At 44.7% G+C, this 19,140-nt stretch overlaps 1 protein-coding gene across 5 annotated transcripts in view; it reads right to left on the bottom strand.

Annotated features, from left to right (window-relative positions):
• The window catches only part of NOC2L (NOC2 like nucleolar associated transcriptional repressor), a 120,934-nt gene that overhangs the window by 44,859 nt on the left and 56,935 nt on the right, over window positions 1-19,140 (bottom strand). For 2 of the 5 annotated variants that reach the window (XM_028740775.2, XM_028740777.2), the window contains 7 exons: window positions 11,446-11,556; window positions 11,038-11,158; window positions 8,641-8,731; window positions 5,422-5,500; window positions 3,530-3,640; window positions 2,638-2,751; window positions 786-974 (listed from right to left, as the gene is read on the bottom strand). In XM_028740775.2, coding sequence (XP_028596608.2) covers window positions 786-974; window positions 2,638-2,751; window positions 3,530-3,640; window positions 5,422-5,500; window positions 8,641-8,731; window positions 11,038-11,158; window positions 11,446-11,556 — 816 coding nt within the window. Of the gene's footprint in view, window positions 1-785; window positions 975-2,637; window positions 2,752-3,529; window positions 3,641-5,421; window positions 5,501-8,640; window positions 8,732-11,037; window positions 11,159-11,445; window positions 11,557-14,808; window positions 17,058-19,140 lie in introns of those variants that run through there. The other 3 variants (XM_077931371.1, XR_013393582.1, XM_077931370.1) reach the window with 3 other exon arrangements.

Here is a 19,140-nt window from a genome sequence, read left to right as displayed (position 1 = left end):
TATTTACTTACTATATCACCTCTTACTTGTGTTTTCTCAAAAGTATAAAGCCCCAAATGCTGCAACCTTTCCTCACAGAAAGTGGCTCCATCCCTGTGGCACCCTGGCATGCCTTGAATTATGGTCAGGAGTGCCACGGGCAACACTGGCCTCTGTCTCTCTTTCCCTCCCTCCTCTGATGCCCTCTCACGTCTCTGCCTCCCAAAGGCTTGCACAGATGTTTCTTGCAGCAGCCTTGGCTACAAGTTCCCTGGGCGAATGTTGCCTCTGGGGCTGGCCAGGGGGTGCTGGTTGCCAGGAGCTGAGGCAGCCTCGGAGTAAGCAAGCTAGCTAGCAGGCGAGGGAGCCCAGCCAGCCCTTGCTATTGGGAATGGACAAGCAAGTCCCAGGCCCCTGAGGGGTAGCGTGAGGCGGCACCTCTCTTTGGGGAAAGGGGGCAGCTCAGAGACCAGGGACGGCATCAGCAGCTGCCCGGAGGACTCCCAAGGAGAGGGAAGAGGAGGCTGAGGGAACACTCCACAAGGGAGGAGTGAGAGGCTGCCAGCTCTGCAGGCAAGGGGCGACATAACTGGGCTCCTGAGCCCCACAGGGGTGCTGCAGAAGTTGGTCAAGGAAGCTGTGGACTCAAAAAGGTTGAAAACCTCTCGCCTGGATCATTCTGGTTGCCCTTTTCTGAACCTTTTCAAAACTCTACGATACCCTTTTTGAGCTGAGGCGACCAGAACAGTGCACAGTATTCCAAATGTGGTCACACCACAGATTTGGAAAGCAGCATTGTAACTTGCCTTCTTCTTCACGGCCATGGCACTGCGCAAATGGATGGCCAGCTGGCGGATGTAGACGAAGGCATGCTGGTAGGAGACGGAGGTGTCGAGGGAGTACATCTCTGTCAGGGTCCGTTGCATGAAGTTGATCATGGGGAGGACATTGGGGGAGGTGAACCTGGAGTTCTTCACGTAGGAAATATACATTTGCTATAAAGAAAAAGGTGGAGATTGCGGGGGGAGGGGGTTGGAGGAAACCAGAACAAAGCTTATTTAATTTTAACAAAAAGTATATAGGCCACTTGACTGTAATATAAAACCTCTGAGCATCTGGCAAGAATACATTAAAGCCATTCCATAAAAGGCCGTTAAAAACAAGCATTAAAAACCATTCAAAAGATAATTCAAATCAACAGTAGTCCCTAAAAATGCATGCGCCTTAAACTTAAATGTAGAAAAAGGATTTCAAATCCAATACGGTTGCCGAATGAGATAAAAAAAAAAAGATTCTCTACTTAGAAGCCTTCTTGGAAAAGAATAATTTTCTTTTCTTTCTTTTTTACACAGCTGGGCTTCGAGAGGTACCCCGGAAGGCAGACTTGCCATGGTTTTAAAAAGCAGCAGCAAAGTATATGGAGGCCCATATTTGACTGTGTCCTCTGTTTGAGGCTGCCATCAGATCTAAAGGAGGGGCAGGTGGGAGCTTTTATCCTGCTCTACTTTATAAGCCTCTGACCATCAAAAAACATTCATTCATTCATTCATATAGATCCTGTTCTAGCAGGGCTTGGTGCTAGCCAGGTAAGTGAAGGCAGTAAACAGATTAAGAAGGGCGCGTCTGAGCAGGCAAAGAGGAAGTCTAGGGCAGTGTAGGGAAGAGGAATCAAGGCAGTTCAGGACCAAGGACAGCTCCCAGTGGGCCCTGGTGACTGAGCTATGGAAAGACATTGTTTCAGCCCTGAATGTATGGTGGCAAGGCCTGTACAGCCGTACCTTGTTTTGCGGCCAGGATCTGTTCCAGAACCCCGGCCGCTAGTGGAAAAGGACGCAGGGCAAAGTGCCACGTCTGTGCACGCACACAGAGCGGTTTGCGCTTCTACACATGCACGAAGCGGGATTTAGCGCTTCTGTGCATTTGTGAGCAGCAAATCCGGAAGTAACCCATTCCGGTAGTTTCGGGTTTGCCGCGGACGGTCGCCGGAATGCACGCTAGACAAGGCGGACGTTCGTGAAGGTATTACTGTACTATTGCTGGACCAACCTCCTTGTGAACTCTGAAGCTGGCTTAAAGATCTGATTCTGTAGGCACTGACTTCTACGCTACAGAACGGACAGGGGTGTTATGGGGAGCGCTCATTGAAGTTTGAGGAAGGCAGGAGTGCTCTATCCTCAGGCCACAGCAGGGGCATGAAGAGGTGTGGAGCATAGGCATAGCCAGGATTAGGGTGGTGGTGGGGAGAGACTTTATGTAGGGAGAGCAGAACCAAGTTACCTGTGACACAATCGGTCAATTAGTTAAGTATTTTTATTTATTTACTTGATGGGGGTAGTTGCATCTCCCTGGCTACGCCCATGGCGTGCAGCAGTGTGTATTCCTCCTCATCCATGTCTTCTTTAGGGGAGTAAGAGGGGCCAGCTTCTGGGGCCATGACACCTGTGGTCCTCCAGGTATCACTGGACTACAACTCCCATCATTCCTGAGCACTAACCATGCTGTTTGGGGCTGGTGGGAATCCATGATCATCTTCAGGGCTGCAGGTTCCCCCGTCAGGATCCTGAACCTTTTGACTCACAGTAGACAATAGGGGACCAATGCCTTCCCATCAATAGTATGGCATGCATACATTGAGGTGGCTTTTCTCCACCACCTTACCTTGAGAACTGGGTTCAAGTAGACATCTTTTTTATGCCGGCAGATTTTGTTGAGCACCAGGAAAGCCAGCACCCTGACGGTTTCCTCGCCTGTGCTCCAGAGACGGGTAGCTTGCTGGAAATAAAGAAAAGAAGAATCGAGAAATGCACACACAGACCAGCAGACAGGTTCCCAGTCCACTAGCTTCCACCCAATCTCAAAGCACAGACCATCTCTGTTATCCATACAACCTGTCCTGGAAGCTTAGGGTGAAGGGAGAGCAAAAAAAATGAATATTAATATAAATAGGGCTGCCCCATTTAGTCAATAAGTTGTAGGTGTGTATAAACTGATAATATTCTGATAACTGGGGGCACATTTTTAATCGAATTATTGACTCATTATGTTTATTTTCTTACAAAACAATAGTTGGCAAGAAGCTTCTGAGGAACACTACCATCTCCTCGCTCACACAGGAGTGAGCGCCTCTTCTAATGCTACTTTCAGAGAGTATTTCTTCCTCTTCTAAAGAACTTAAGATCAAAGTAGCCAATGCGGTGCCCTCCAGGAGTTTCATCCCTGACCACTGGCCAGAATGGCTGGAGTTGTTAGTTCAACAATATCCAAAGGCTGCTTCTGAGTTAAGAAATTCTGCCTGGGTTTACTTTATTCCTCCTCCCTCCCAATCACCTTTCCTTTTGTGCAGTGTATTTTTAGATTAGAAGGCACTGTCTTATCACTTATCACTGACATTTGTAAGCCTCTATGGGAGTATTTTTTTCCTGCTTTTTGGGCTGAAGAGTGGCATTAAAACTAGATAGATAAATAGATAGATGATAGATAGATAGATAGATAGATAGATAGATAGATAGAGAAAGAAAGAAAGAAAGAAAGCACCAGCTGCCAAACTCACCTTCAGCAGCATCCGAGTTTGTTTTGGAAAAGTCAAGAAATAAGGCACGATGGAGCTGACGTGCTGGAGGACAGCTGCTCCCACAGAGGCTTCTGTCAAACATGAGAGGAGCTGCAGAAATGGGCAGAACGTGCAGAAAGCATTAAAACCTGGGTGAGACTCACAAGCTGCAATCTCACCGAATTGTACATCTATCTCTTAAGCTGGTCAGAGGCACACAAGTACCCCTCCTTCCACAATCTTCAACCGAGGGACCAAGCCAAACACTGGATTTCACTAACTGCAATTGAGGACCCCCACCCACCCACCCCCCAAACCATGGTTTGCGCTTCCAAGAGTAAAGCAGCCAAATCACAATTGCAGGCCTGATTTGCTTTCCTCTGGAGGCAACAACTATAGTTTATAGTTCTACCTCTCTTTCAAATCAGAACCAGTGAAGGCAGTGAAGGACCTGTGTGAGTGCCTGGAGGCGGTTGGAGGATGGATGGCGGCTAATGGATTGAGGTTGAATCCTGACAAGACAGAAGTACTGTTCTTGGGGGACAGGGGGCGGGCTGGTGTGGAGGACTCCCTGGTCCTGAATGGGGTAACTGTGCCCCTGAAGGACCAAGTGCGCAGCCTGGGAGCCATTTTGGACTCACAGCTGACTATGGAGGCGCAGGTCAATTCTGTATCCAGGGCAGCTGTCTGCCAGCTCCACCTGGTACGCAGGCTGAGACCCTACCTGCCTGCAGACTGTCTCACCAGAGTGGTGCATGCTCTACTTATCTCCCGCTTGGACTACTGCAATGCGCTCTACATGGGGCTACCTTTGAAGGTGACCCGGAAACGACAACTAATCCAGAATGCAGCAGCTAGACTGGTGACTGGGGGCGGCCGCTGAGACCACATAACACGGGTCTTGAAAGACCTACATTGGCTCCCAGTACGTTTCCAAGCACAATACAAAGTGTTGATGTTGACCTTTAAAGCCCTAAACGGCCTCGGCCCAGTATACCCGAAGGAGCGTCTCCACCCCCGTCGTTCTGCCCGGACGCTGAGGTCCAGTGCCAAGGGCCTTCTGGCGATTCCCTCACTGCGAGAAGCAAAGCTACAGGGAACCAGGCAGAGGGCCTTCTTGATAGTGGCGCCCGCCCTGTGGAATGCCCTCCCATCAGATGTCAAAGAGATAAATAACTACCTGACATTTAGAAGACATCTGAAGGCAGCCCTATTCAGGGAAGTTTTTAATGTGTGACATTTTAATGTATTTTTAATCTTTGTTGGAAGCCACCCAGTGTGGCTGGGGAAACCCAGCCAGATGGGTGGGGTACAAATAAATCATCATGATCATCTTCATCATTATATCTGTTCATAGCTCACTCCATCCTCTGCCCATTGGTCACAACAGACACAACTGCCCTGGGACAGAGTTCAGAGCCTGCTACCAGATGTAACTAGTGGAAGGGCATCACTCAGTGGTGGAGTATCTGCTTTGCACACAAGAGACCCCAGGTTCAATCCCCAACATCTGCAGGTGCGGCTGGGAGAGACTCCCTCTCTGCAACCCTGCAGAGCCGCTGCCAGCCAAGAGTCAACAAAGCATGATTGTGCAATGGGCTCAGTGTAAAGCAGCTTCCTGCATCACTTTCTCTTAAGGGCAGGGCCATATCGCAGCGGTACATGATCTGCCTTGAATGCAGAAGGTCCTAGGTTCAATCCCCAACGTCTCCAGCTAGGGCTGGGAATGTCCCCTGTCTGCCACTCTGGAGAGAGCTGCTATCAATCAGTGCAGACAATACTAAGCTAGATGGCATCAGTGGTCTGACTCCATACACGGTACTGTCACAGGGATGAGGAGTGACGGGTGCAGTTTTTTAAACAAGAGTCCATCAGCTCCCCCCACCTTTTACCTGGATGGTACAGCCAAGGTGAGTTTTGATGTCTAAGCGAAGCTTTCCCCAAAGCGGACTGGAAGAGGGAAGGACCATCCTAAAGAACAAAAGAAATATATTGTGTGTTACAATAATTAATAATAATAATTTATTATTTATACCCCTCCCATCCGGCTGGGTTTCCCCAGCCACTCTGGGCAGCTTCCAACAGAATATTAAAATACAGTAGTCAGTTAAACATTAAAAGCTTCCCTAAACAGGGCTGCCTTCAGATGTCTTCTAAAAGTCTGGTAGTTGTTTTTCTCTTTGACATCTGGTGGGAGGGCGTTCCACAGGGCGGGTGTCACTACCGAGAAGGCCCTCAGCACTGGACCTCAGTGTCCAGGCAGAACGATGGGGGTGGAGACGCTCCTTCAGGTATACTGGACCGAGGCCGCTTAGTGCTTTAAAGGTCAGCACCAACACTTTGAATTGTACTCAGAAACGTACTGTAGGCATAGCAGTGCAAGATGAAAATTGGTGGCAGCCTTCCCGTGTGTTTATATGCGGAGGCGAGTCCATCATGGACTTGGGACACAGCAGGTATTATTCAACTCAGAACAGGCCTATTGAAATTCATGGACCTCACTTAGCAGTGTTCATTCTACTCGAGTAAAACTTAATTGACCACCTTGCAGAATTAGGCGCAGAAATCAGTATCCTGAGAACCACAACCTTCCATCCGCCCCTCACAGAGTTTCATTTTAAAACAAGCTTCTAGCCCTCGTCACTAGGAAGGTTGGCTTCAAAGTGTCTGGACAATGGCCACTGAAATTTAGCATAAAATGTGCTAAATCTGCAAAGTTTAGCTGAAGTCTTGAGAATTTGGCTTTTCCTGGCAGGAATCCTAAAAAATTTTTTTAAAAAAATAGCAGCACAGACTATGCACACAACCATGTAGATAAAATATGCCATCTATAGCATGCTGTCGTGGTGAACATCAGTTATTACCTTGATTACACTACAGGCCTTGGAGACAGGGAGATGCCACATCTATTTTACAGAAAGGGAGCAGAGGCAGAGAGGGTGTGAATAACTTGCTCAGCACCATCCAGCGAATCCAATGGCTGACCTGACATTTGAACTCAGGTCCTTTTAAGTACTAGCAGAATTTAACTGGTTAGCCCAGGTTGCATCCAACTGATGCCTCCTCAAAGCAGACCCACTGTAATAATTAAATCATGCTCAACACTCTCAATTGGTCTACTCTGAGTAAAACCAACTTTGAAACTCCCTGCCTATTGACCTTAGGAAGGCACCTTCACTGTACTCTTTCTGGCACCTGCTAAAAACATTTTTATTTAGGCACGACCATCCAGACATGTAGAATGTTGGCAGGCATTTTAATTATCTTTTAAATAGTTCTTTTCACCAATTATTCCATTGTTTTATTCTTTCTGTAAACAACTTTTGAGGTTCAATTGCTTCTTACAATTAAGCAGTATATGAATTCGATGAAATAAAATTTTAAAATGCTCTTGAGTGGGAGGCCTCTTTTCATCTAACCTGGTCTGACCTTGTTTAGTTCAGGACAGCTGCCAAGTATACCCAGAAGCCAAGTTCATGTGCAGAAAAGCATGCATGCAACACTAATCCCACACACCCAACCCTAAAAACCCAGGCAGATCGGATGGCAGCGCCAAAGAATGCAGGAGAATCAATGCCCGCGGCAAGCAATAAAGGATTAATTGTACCCTCCACTGACCCAGCTGTTTGCATTCATTCCCTGTTTGAGCTAGAAAATCCAACCCTGACTCCCAGACAAACCTTCAGCCACCTTTCTCACTCTGAGAGCACCATGATCCTTGAGCTCTGATGACATGAGAGTTTCTTGGGGATAGCCAGAACATTTGAGAAGAGAAGTAACAGATTGCAAGGGGACGGAAAGGTGCCTGGAACAGGGCACCCAGCCACTGGCAGATGGTACAGCACCTCACGTGCCCCCAGCACTCTGACAGGAACATAGGAAGGTGGCTTAGACAGAGCCAGACCATTTTTGGGCTACAACTCGTATCAGCGTCAGCCAAAGCATACTGGCTGGAGCCAAGGAGAGTTGTAGTCCAAGACAATCGGAGGGCACCAGGTTGGGCCAGGCTGCCATAAACAAACTTTCATTTCTATGGAATTCTCTCCATAATTTCTCTCCTTTTCTCCAAGTACAGTTTTGATTAGTGTTTTATGGTTGCTACAGTCTTGATCTTAAAAAGCAAACAAAAAACTGTGTGTATTTCTTTGATTGCCCTTGAATCTTCCCACTGTCTCCTTCCCATTGAGCTGCATCCTTTGAGAACCACTGCATTAAAACAATAATTAGGCACTGTACAAATCAATCAAGCCCTACCCACTGGATCTGTTACTTACTGGCTGTTTTTATAGATATATATTGGTGTTCACTCATGTTATGGATTTGTAATCCCAACATTCAGGATCAAAAACATTTCCTTTTCAGGAGGGTTATTCTGTCTCTCACAGCTGCAATAAACCTACCATTAAAATTATGGACTGGTCATTTCTTCGTCAGAGGGAAAATGGGCAAATTCAGCAGGGGATCAAATGCTCCCCCCCCCCCAGCTCTCCGAGTCCCTTTCTGGATGTCCCATGATCATATTATAAAGCCGTTGTGTTCTGTGTCATGACAACAATCTGGGAAGTCAGACACCGAAAGAGCTGTAGCATTCTAAAAAACAACAACTGGGGGTGGGGGTTAAGAACATAAGGAGACTTGCTGGATCAGTCCAGTGGCCCATCTAGTCCAAAATCCTGTTCTCACCAGATGCTCCATGGGCTTCAAGTGACAAAAAATGAGATTCCGACTAAACACCAGGAAGAACTTTCTGACAGTAAGAGCTGTTCGACAGTGGAATGGTCTCCCCTGGGAGGTTGTGGACTTTCCCTTCCTTGGAGGCTTTTAAGCAGAGGCTGGATGGCCATCTGTCACGGATGCTTTAGCTGAGATTTCTGCATTGCAGGGGGTTGGAATAGATGAGCCTTGGGGTCCCTTCCAACTCTACCATTCTATGATGTTATTGGGAAGACTACATCCATGATCTGAAAGCAACAGCAACTCTCCTCAGATGTAATTCCTAGCAACTGGCGTTCAGAGGCATTCAGCCTCCAGCAGTGGAGATCAGACATAGCCATGGTTGTTAGTAGTCACTGACGAGATTTATCCTCCAATTAAAAAAAACCAAAACTTACTTGGATTTGTTTTTTGCAGCTTTCACCTGAAGCAATTTCTGCAGCAGTTTAAAAAGATCGCGAATGCAGAAGGACACCAGGGTATTGAACACTAAACAGGACAGAAAACAAACCTATGTAACCAGACATAACACTTCCTTTGCAGTAAGGAACAATGCAGTTCTAGATCACACACAAGGGTGGGTGGGTGTTTGTGCGCATATGCATGTGTGTTTTATCTCTAAACCTCTGCAATTAGGATTAATTTGACATCAACCCTCCTAGGAATCTCAGTGAGAACTTATTTTGCTTAAAAAGCAACATCCCAGTCCTCAAGGCGATGAGGATAATCTTGACAATACAAATTTTGGTAAAAAGGGGGGAAATGGGTGTGGGAAGATGAGAACAGGAGTTAAATTGATCAAGGAGCTTTAAAGGGGGGTTAAAAAAAAGTAGGGGCAGCACTATTAAATAGAGTGAACTGGAAGGTCAGCAGCATCTGACACTTAATCACACAAAAGAAGTAAAATCCTAATTTGCATGTGAGTCTGAAAACATTTGCATCTTTTATCTCAAGACCTACCTGACTGCCCTGTTATAAACATACAAATCATTTTGCAAAATGCCCAGCTGCCTAAATGAATGCATGCACCTACTGGGCCAATTATTAACTGTCATCAATTCAGCACCCTTGAGTACAACTCAGAGGTGTGTGTGTGTGTGTGTGTGTGTGTGTGTGTGTGTGTGTGTGTACACGCAGAGATACACAAGGAGTATATTAGAATGTGTGGGGCACCCCCTGCAGAACCATTTGGGTAGGTGAAGTAGCACTACAAAGTTTTAGCAATGAGTGATGCTCCTTTGGCTCCCCCTGCTGGAATGGCTCCTGTATAGCCAGAGGGGTAGCTCTTAAATACCCTGCTTTATACAGTCATACCTCATGTTGCGTTAGGTTCGTGTTGCAGCTTTTCAGCTTGCAAATGTGGGAAGTGCAAATGCATGTGAGCGCAGAAGCACTCTATCGCTCTGCGCATGCGCGCAGAAGCAGTGCTCTAGTTACGGACTTTTTTGGGTGCTAACAGCACCCCGGAACGGATCGAGTCCATAACTAGAGGTACCATACCACTGTACAGAATAATATGGTAACTAGACAGGCCTCTCTGGCAGTACTCATCTTTTCGTGGGATGGACATGCCCTTATTATTTCTATTTTTAATATATTACTAGATAAGCATTTTGTATTATACGCTGTTTTCTATTTTCCAGCTTTTAACATAGGAAGTTGCCTTATATGGTGCCAGGTAATTTGTCCACCCAGCTCAGAACAATTTGCACTGATTAGCAGCAGCACTCCTGAGTTTCAAAGAGGGATCTTTTCCCAGGTCTGCTTTGGAGATGCCACTGGGAACTGAACCTGAGACCTTCTCCCAAAGCAGGTGCTTTGCCCCTTCACCACAGCACTTCCCCTGGGGCAGAGGGAACTGACTACAGCCACCTTTACAGAAAGGAAGTGCACTCTCAATGGACACCCTGCCGGCACAAGGGAATATGGGGGCCCTCCTACTTAATCTCACCTTAGAGGCAAAGTTTGAGAGGCAGCAGTTAAGCCTCCTCTGATACTGGTAGAGTGAACAGTACATAATAAACAAAGGAAGAATGTTCCTGGTGATGCTACTTTGAGCTGCACTTGCAGCAGCAGAATCACATGACACAGGATCTTTTCGGACTACGCCGTCCAAACCGCAGAAGGGACAACTTCGGGTTTTAACGACTTGCATGCATTTTGGTTTGGGAAGGCTTCTCCAAAGGGTGACCCAGCCCTTTTATATAGTACCAGCCGTGCAACTGCAGAAATGTTTGTCATTGCACTTCTAGAGCTTATTTAAGCCACCCCTTTTCCTGTTTTATCTTACTGTAGCTCCGAAGCATTTTAGGAATCTTCAAATAAAGGATTAAAAATAATGACACCCACACCCCCCGACATTATAGTCCTTGCATGGAGAACACTAGCAGTTTAGGGTTCTGGATCAGCCGTCGCTTTGATGTGCCACTTTCTAGATGTAACAGGTTTGTTTCCTGACGGATTTCAAATACATGAACACAGGTAGCTGCGTTACGCAGAGTCAGACCACTGGCCCATTCAGCCCAGTACTGTCTACCCTGACTGGCAGCAGCCCCCCAAGGTTTCAGGAAGGGAGTCTCTCCCAGGCCCATCTGGAGATGCAGGGATGAAACCTGGGACCTTCTGCAAGCAAATCAGATGCTCTGCCACGGAGCTATGACCGTTCCCCATTCATCCTCCTCTATTGTGAATGGAACAGTCCAGTAAGCCCACGTGACACATGACTCGGCTGCATAAGTATGTTCTCTATCACCACTAGGGGCAAAAGGCAAGCATGAGAAGTGCTGGAAGCTCACCTGTGCCATCAGTGACTTTGTACTTGCCGGGTTCCATCCCCGAGGCATCCCCTTTGGCTGTTACCACGCAGGCTTTGAAAGCCTGGGTGATCTCGTGGAAGAGCTTTGCTGTGAGCTGCTTCTGGAGAAAAGAGGACAGAGCAATGGGAAAATGATTAAGGAGAGACAGACAGATACAGCTTTCTTCGCGTCATTAAAAATTAAGACGAGGAATGTAGAAACCGACAGTCCCAGGGTGTAACAGTTCAGCCACCTTTGGCATGCTAGATATTAACACCAAAGGGAGCATGTTTTCTTAGGATACTTGCTATAGGATGGGCCCAAGGACAGGTGATCAGCACCCCAATTTAATCAGCGCTACCCTTAAAAAACGGAGTGGGAAGGAAATCAAACCGCCTCGTCTCTTGCCTCTGCAGCTGCTTTCCAATGCTCCACCATCTTCAAATTTACATTGATGAAGTCCACTTTTTTCCGTTTGCTGGTTTGCTCTTCTTCATCATCTTCATCATCACTGGCTTCCTGCAAAAGATTTTACAACGGTGCCGAGAGGTTATCATAAGGACATAATAAGCAGTCACCAGCAGGTTTTTCAGATACCTGGAAGGCAGATTTGGAAGAGGACTCTTTGCCTGTGTAGTCACCCCTCAAATGCCAGGGGAAGCTCAATGGTTACAGCACATGCTTCGCTAAAAATAAAAAGAGCACATGCTTTGCGTGCAAAAGGTCCCAGAGTTTCAATCGCTGGCATGCTTATGTAGGGCTGGAAAAGCCCAGCCTCATCCAAAACCTTGGAGACCTGATGGTAATCTCCACGGTCCTTTTCCCCACCTGGGCTACAACTCCCCCACACACCCCAAAATCATGGTGTGCAGTCAGGGATGGAGAAAATAGTGGTCTTAAAGCATCTGGAGTTCGATAAAAGTGCCAAGGTGTCAGAGCACAGAATGGCTGCCATGAGCAGTGTTATTTTAAAAAGGCAACAGTACTCCATAGTAATGAGTACTGTCAGAACAGAATCAGGGCTTCTGTCGTAGCTTCCTCCAACGAATCCTGGGAAGTGCCACTTGTTTTTGTTTTAATTGATATTTAATTGAAAGGCTTTCACTTATACAGAAATGTGATAAAAGGAATTTTTAAAAAATGTGGAAAAGAAAAAAATGTGCCAAAAGTACAGTGTCATACAGGCTTCTTCAACCTCGGCCCTCCAGATGTTTTGAGACTACAATTCCCATCATCCCTGACCACTAGTCCTGCTAGCTAGGGATCATGGGAGTTGTAGGCCAAAAACATCTGGAGGGCAGAGGTTGAGGAAGCCTGGTGTAATACATTAAGGAAATTCAATTTCATTTCTACAGCTTATGGTATAGATATAAGTAATATTATTATCCTTACATATGGCTGCTAATAATCTACAGCATTCTGTATAAACCTGTTACAGATATCATTATATTTGTCTAAACAAAGTCTACGTCTATAGGCAATCCATTCATACACTGCAAGTGTTATCATGTTGTCAATCCATTGATTGGAAAGTGTCATTTGCTAAGGGTGCTGAAAGTTGTTAGGAGACCCCCATTCCTCTGAAAGTACTACTATCCGCAGAGTGATTTAACAAGCAATTCTTCTTTCCTGAAATTCTGGGAACTGTAGCCCTGTGAGAGGAACAGGGGTCTCTTAACAACTTTCACCACCCTTCATAAACGTCACTTCCCAAAATTCTTTGGGGTAAGCCATGACTGTTTAAACTGGCATAACAGTGCTTTAAATGTGGGCCTAAGAAGTCTATTAATTTCAGTGTGTTTACTCTGAGTAAAACTTAGTTGGCTAGAACCCTCCAGTCTTAGTCTCTGGCCCAATAATACTCTGGAGTAATACAAACAAAAAATAACCATGATACAAATTTAGGGTACCTGGAGAAAAAACATTCTGGAAAACCCACATCATTACTCTTAAGCTTTTTCCTAGAGCTCATGACAGCAGCTAAAATTTTCGCTAGGATACTTAGAACTCCAGAGGGTGACCTCTGTAAGGAATTTTATCCAGGATATATATAGCCATCGTAAACCCTTGTACAATCTAACAGTACTCATGTGCCAACCAATTCAACCACTGAAGCACATTTATGGGCTGAATCTATCAACCAACAGCACTCTATTGTAGATGAGGTAAGATAATTTTGCTTTCAAGAGATTACGAAGCACAAACTAGCTACCGCAAGACCCACCAGTGATGGCCACCAATGAGGATGGCTTCAGAAAAAGACTATAGAGTAATTCATGGAGAGAGCTATCAAGGGCTGCTAGGCCACAATGGCTATGTTTGGCCTCCGCCGATGGGGAACGTTATGCCTCTGAATGAAGACCAGCTGCTGGGAATCACAAGGGGGGAGAATGCTGTTTGTGCTCAGATCCTGCTTTCAAGCTTTCAAAGAAATATCAGGTTGCCCACTATGAAAACAGGATGCTGAACTAGCAGGGCAATAGGCCTGATCCAGCCCATTCCAAAAATAGTCTTCCCAGGAGCTCTGGGAGGCCTTGCTCTTGGGTCTACTGAGACATGACAGGTGATGAGAGAAGGCCTTTTCTGTTAAAACCCATTTCCCCAAACTGCCTGCCTCAAGAGGTGCAAATGGTGCCATCTGTTTCCTTCATAGCATCAAGGGCATTTTTGACCAAACACCAAGGCTTAATAATAATAATAAATAATAACAATAGTAATAGGAATAATACTAATAATAATATTTGGAATAATAATAAAGTTCGAAGCCACTCTGCGCAGCTTCCAACAAATTGAAACACAGCAAGACATCAAACATCAATATATTCCCTAGCCTTCAGATGTCTTCTAAAGGCCTTTGGTCGAGATTCAGTCTGACTCCCTCTCCCCTTTCATAAGAACTTGCATGAAAGTGGCCTCCCAATTTTTTTCACAGGCCCATATAATTTCACCACAAACAGTTGGGCCTGGTGAGCATTTAAGGTCCCCAAACCTAATTTGCGGGTTGCCATCTGATTGGATTTTAGGATGTATTTTAATTGACTGCCTGATTTTATGTTAATGTGTTATATATTTGATGTTAGCTACTCTGAGCCCAGTTTTGGCCGGGGTATAAATAATTATAATAATAACGCATCTCAACATCTGATGGGAGGGCGCCCCACAGGGCAGGTGCCACTACCGAGAAGGCCCTCTGCCTGGTTCCCTGTAACCTCACTTCTCTCCACGTGCAGGCTGAGTGATGGGGGTGGAAAAGCTCCTCATGCTGCTCTTTTATCTTGTTGCTTTGTGGTGCATTGTTTTATTGGTGTAGTTTTATTTTAAGGATTTGGTTATTTTTAAAAAATTGGCTACCACTAAATATTAAAATGACAACTACATCCTACTCAGAGAACACCCAGTGAAATAAATGGGCGTAAGACAGCCAGCCTCATTCATTCCAGTATTCAGCTATATTTTATTCAGTGTAGACCTACTGAAATTAATTGACCCAGCTTACTCGTTTTTATTAATTTCAGGGGCCTATTCCAAGTAACATTTAGTTGACCAACACCCTATCAATGTTAGAAACTCAGATATATAAGCCAGTTGCCAAAAGCACCTCTAACTTTGGTTACGGTCTATCCCTCCTCTCTTTTTATTACAATTACAAAGCAAAAATTGAATTGTATATATTGTCAATGTTAATATATTTAATGATTCAGTTGCACATTTTACCAATTCCAGTCATCTTTTTTCAAAACATGCAAACTAATACACAATTCACACCAGTGACACATTTTCAATATCACATTTTTAATAGCAATTGCTACTGGGACACTATAAACCTATATGGGGCTCAGCCTTAGCAATAGCAGCCAACCATGTCATTTGAATAACTAATATTTATAAATACCAGTATATGTATATGTATGTGTGTGTGTGTGTGCGCGCGCATTATATAAAATATTGTGCTACACTTGTATGTAACACAGCTTTGTATGTCAGTAATATTTTATGTAGTGCTAGTGCTAAATCCATAAACCAATTATAAGTGGCATCATGATCATTACAGTAGCTTAACACTAATTCATTTGCTAAGATTACTGCACAATTTATTACGAGTACTGTGACAAGGACAAAAAACTGCAAAGTTTGTTTCAAAAGGTGAATGAATAAATTGAACTTACATGTTTAATTTTGCTTATACAATAAAAAATATTGGTACCATACTTCAGTTTTGAAAATAGTTTTTCTTTTTAAAAGTCTGGTCTTCCAGTATGCTCTACAGCAACATTCTTCCACCACAAATTAATTGCATTTTCAGGATTGAAAACCTCCAGGTTGGGGCCATTCATCTGGATCATTAGTAAGTCGTCAACGACAGTCACAAGCGGACTATTCCAAATGTCTGTTTTAATCAGATTTAACTGGTTAAAGCCCCTCTCGCATTCTGCAGTACTGAGTGGGAGAACCTGTAAAAAGTTCAAAACTTTACATATATTAATATATGAATCAGAAGCTGTTGACTCTGCTTGAAGACGCTGCCAAGCTTCTTCACATGTGATGACTCTCTTATTCCGAGCCCACACTTTAAAATCCTGATATTCCTCCATGATGGCTTCCTTGTCAACTTTTACATTGATAGGCAATGCTTGCATCAGTTCACTCAATTCTTTTTCTCCATGGTTACTTGCAGACGAGTCCCTTTCACCGACTGGCTCGGGTACGTTGCATGGGTCAAATATTTCCACATTTCGTAGAACTTTATCATTTCTGATACCGTCCAATCGTTTGCCTATTCCTTCCACAATTGAACTCAGCAAGACACGTCGATCTTCCTCAAAGCACTCCATTTCACTTGCACTACAAACAATTTTCACACCTCTGTACACTAACACACCGTCTTCCAATTGCACAGTACTTTCGAATTTTTGCAGCTGAGGGCCACTTCCTTTCACCATCCTCCGCAGCCTTTCTCTTGCTGAAGCCAAACTGATTCCAACATCATTAACCGACACACACTTTCTCTGAAACGCCTCAGATAGTCTCACGAGTGTGTTCGAAATATCGTGCATGAGAAACAAAAACCTTACAAACCGTTCCGACTTCAAACGCTCCAAGTACTCCTTCAGTTCTGACTCTGCACCAGAACCACTCACAATCTGCTCCAAATCTGCCACCACTAGTGGGAGATTGTTTGCTAATGCTTTCACAACACGGTTCTTTGACTGCAACCAGCTGGTTCTGCGAATACCTATGTGGCGAAGGGCTTTTTCGCTCAGTACTTCATCGATATCTTTCAGCACCTTCGCTCTTTCAGGACGATTGTAGTAAAATGTGTATATACCACACACAACATCTTCGGCGACCCTAGCAAATTTTACACACTTGAAGGCATCGCCTATCGCAAGCTCCAGTCGGTGAGCTACACAGTGAACTGCCACTAAACCTGGACAGTTGTCTTGGAACTGTTTTGCTACGCCAGACACAGTCCCCATATTAGCACCGGCCCCATCGAAACTTATCGCCGTTAGCTTGCTTTTCCAGTCGGGTACATAGTCACGGAGAACTGACTCGATTGTAGATGTCCCACCTGTTGCATTCTCACTAGTACATTCCCTAATGGCTCCATAACTGCACTTCAGTCCACCTTCAAATATATAATAAAAGTAAATTATGTCAGCTGCAACAGCCAACCTATCCGTTGAGCTGTCAACCAAAATCCCAAAGAACTCTGCTTTACTCAATTTGTCCCTGAGGTCCAGACGCAGGCTTTCGGCAATGTAATGCACGATCTGTTTCGCCGCCTCGTCATCCGTGTGTGCCTCGCCTAGTCTCATACCAATCTTCCTCAGGAGCGCACATATCATTGGGAAGAGCTCAAATGAAAGGTTCTCCTTTGCAACGAAGTATGCAATGTTGAACAGCTTCTCCACCTTCATGCGCAAATCACTGTCCATTGTTTTTAATGTCTGTGCCATTGGGCTTGACTTGGCATATTCATCTGCTTGGTGAGCAGCAGATGTACCATGTTTTCTTATCTGAAAAAGTTAAGAAAAATGAAATTATTATTATTATTATTATTATTATTATTTTCATTCCTAAACCACTTTGAATTTTAAATTTAAAAAATCTCAAAGTGGTTTACTACACTTAAAAATATGGGTAGGCAAACTAAGGCCCGAGGGCTGGATCCGGCCCAATCGCCTTCTAAATCCGACCCGCAGACAGTCCGGGAATTAGCAAGTTTTTACATGAATAGAATGTGTCATTTTATTTAAAATGCATCTCTGGGTTATCTGTGGGGTATAGGAATTAATTCATCCCCCCCCAAAAAAAAAATATAGTCCAGCCCCCCACAAGGTCTGAGGGACAGTGGACCAGCCCCCTGCTAAAAGTTTGCTGACCCCTGCTTTAAAACATCAAACAAAACAATCCAGGATAAAACATTACTGAACAGCCCTTGTTTGCCTTTCTGCAGTCTATCTCTGCTCATGGTAGTAGGAGGAATGGCAATTCAATTCCAACAGCAAGTGAGGCTTGATGTGCAGGATTTGGACAACCAGCCTTGGGGCTCCATGGGCTCTGAAACATCAGCCATGGGAGCCTGGTCCAATTACCCTGCTGGTGGTATCACAGCCCCAGTCTCAGTCAGCTCCTCCTCTGCCAACTCTCTGAGCGCAAGGAAGACTCTCCAGGTCATTCATATGAGAGAGAATGAAGAGTCCTGCCCGCCCCACATAGACTTTGTAAAAGTTTGTGGCATTATTAATTACAGATAAGAGCATGCTGCAATTTTTAAAACAGGAACAGATGAGACCATATGGGCAAGAAACAAATGAACACCCCCCCCAAAACCCCACCCTAGAGCATTCGCCACTTTTGTTTCATCAAAGAGATAGTAAAGCAGTAGGCTATTTGCCTGAATCCATGGAGTCTCGCAAGGATAATGTTGCACGAAAAACAGAAAGACAAAAAATAGAGGAGTTGTGCAGATATAGCACCCACCTCAGGCTATAATTCTTCATAGGTTTCCATCATTTTTGATGCAGTAGTAGAGCAGCAAGTTAAGACATATGCAAGCTAGGAGGTGTTTGTGCCTATGTCTGGTTTTAGCTGCAAAAGTAACTTGCAGCCTAATAATAACAAGGAAAAAATGGTCATATTAAAATCTGCCACTGTTAATGGCTGATTTCCTCCTAGCTTTCCTGCAGCTGGAAGTTTGGCCATTAAGCACAACTTGCAACCACCAGCTGGTTGCAAGCACAACTTGAAACCACTGACTGGTTACTAACAAAGCTGCAGCCTTCTGGGTGATTGTACATATGCAATTAGCATGCGCAAAGTGAATACTCATGAATGTAAAAAGTGCTTTTATTTGTAGAACCTTCCTTAACATTGCAAACTGGTGTTAAGTGTCCAAGACTGGTGTGAAGCTGCTCTTAGTAGGGCGCATCCACAATATTATGGCCACAATTGCAAGTTTAGCTCTAGGGCTTTACTGGATGGTGTATTAAGAGTTTTGGATTTTTTACTTGCACAAAAGAGAGTAATGTGCTCAAAAGCAAACGTTTTAAACCTAATCTTTATTTATGCCACAATGCATCCATAGCGATTCCACAAGTGCATCACTGTGCTGGTGGTAGGTTGGAAGGTGGAAACATAGAAGAACGCAAATGGCAACTGAATGAGTCCCATAGTTATGCCAAACAAAGATCCCTTCTCAGGAAAATTAAATAAAAAACCTTGTGCACCTTAAGTCAAATTTAAATATACATTTGTTATACAAAAACATAGGGTTGACTTTAAAGTCCAACTTCCCATCAAGGGACCTAGCATCCCCTAAGTTCATGTTTCGGTCAGAGAATGAGGGGAGGGCAGGAACCAGGAGGCAAATGCAAGGCTGATCTTTATTGTTCTGCTCACAAATGGAGGGAGGTGGGGAAGGAAGCCCAGAGCAGAAGCGTCTAACTGGTTCAAAGACACATGGAAATTGCCCAGCCCTCTAGCCAGGGACCACCCAAAAGCATCATGCAAAAGTCACACAAATGGGTTGTGCATATAAATCAGACCAAGCTCAGAGATCAAATTTCTCATCCCAAACATCCTTAAAAGTCTGTCAAT

The sequence above is a fragment of the Podarcis muralis genome, chromosome 7 (assembly GCF_964188315.1).
Source record: "Podarcis muralis chromosome 7, rPodMur119.hap1.1, whole genome shotgun sequence".
NCBI classification, from domain to species: domain Eukaryota; kingdom Metazoa; phylum Chordata; class Lepidosauria; order Squamata; family Lacertidae; genus Podarcis; species Podarcis muralis.
This window is presented reverse-complemented; position numbering and strand designations above follow the sequence as displayed.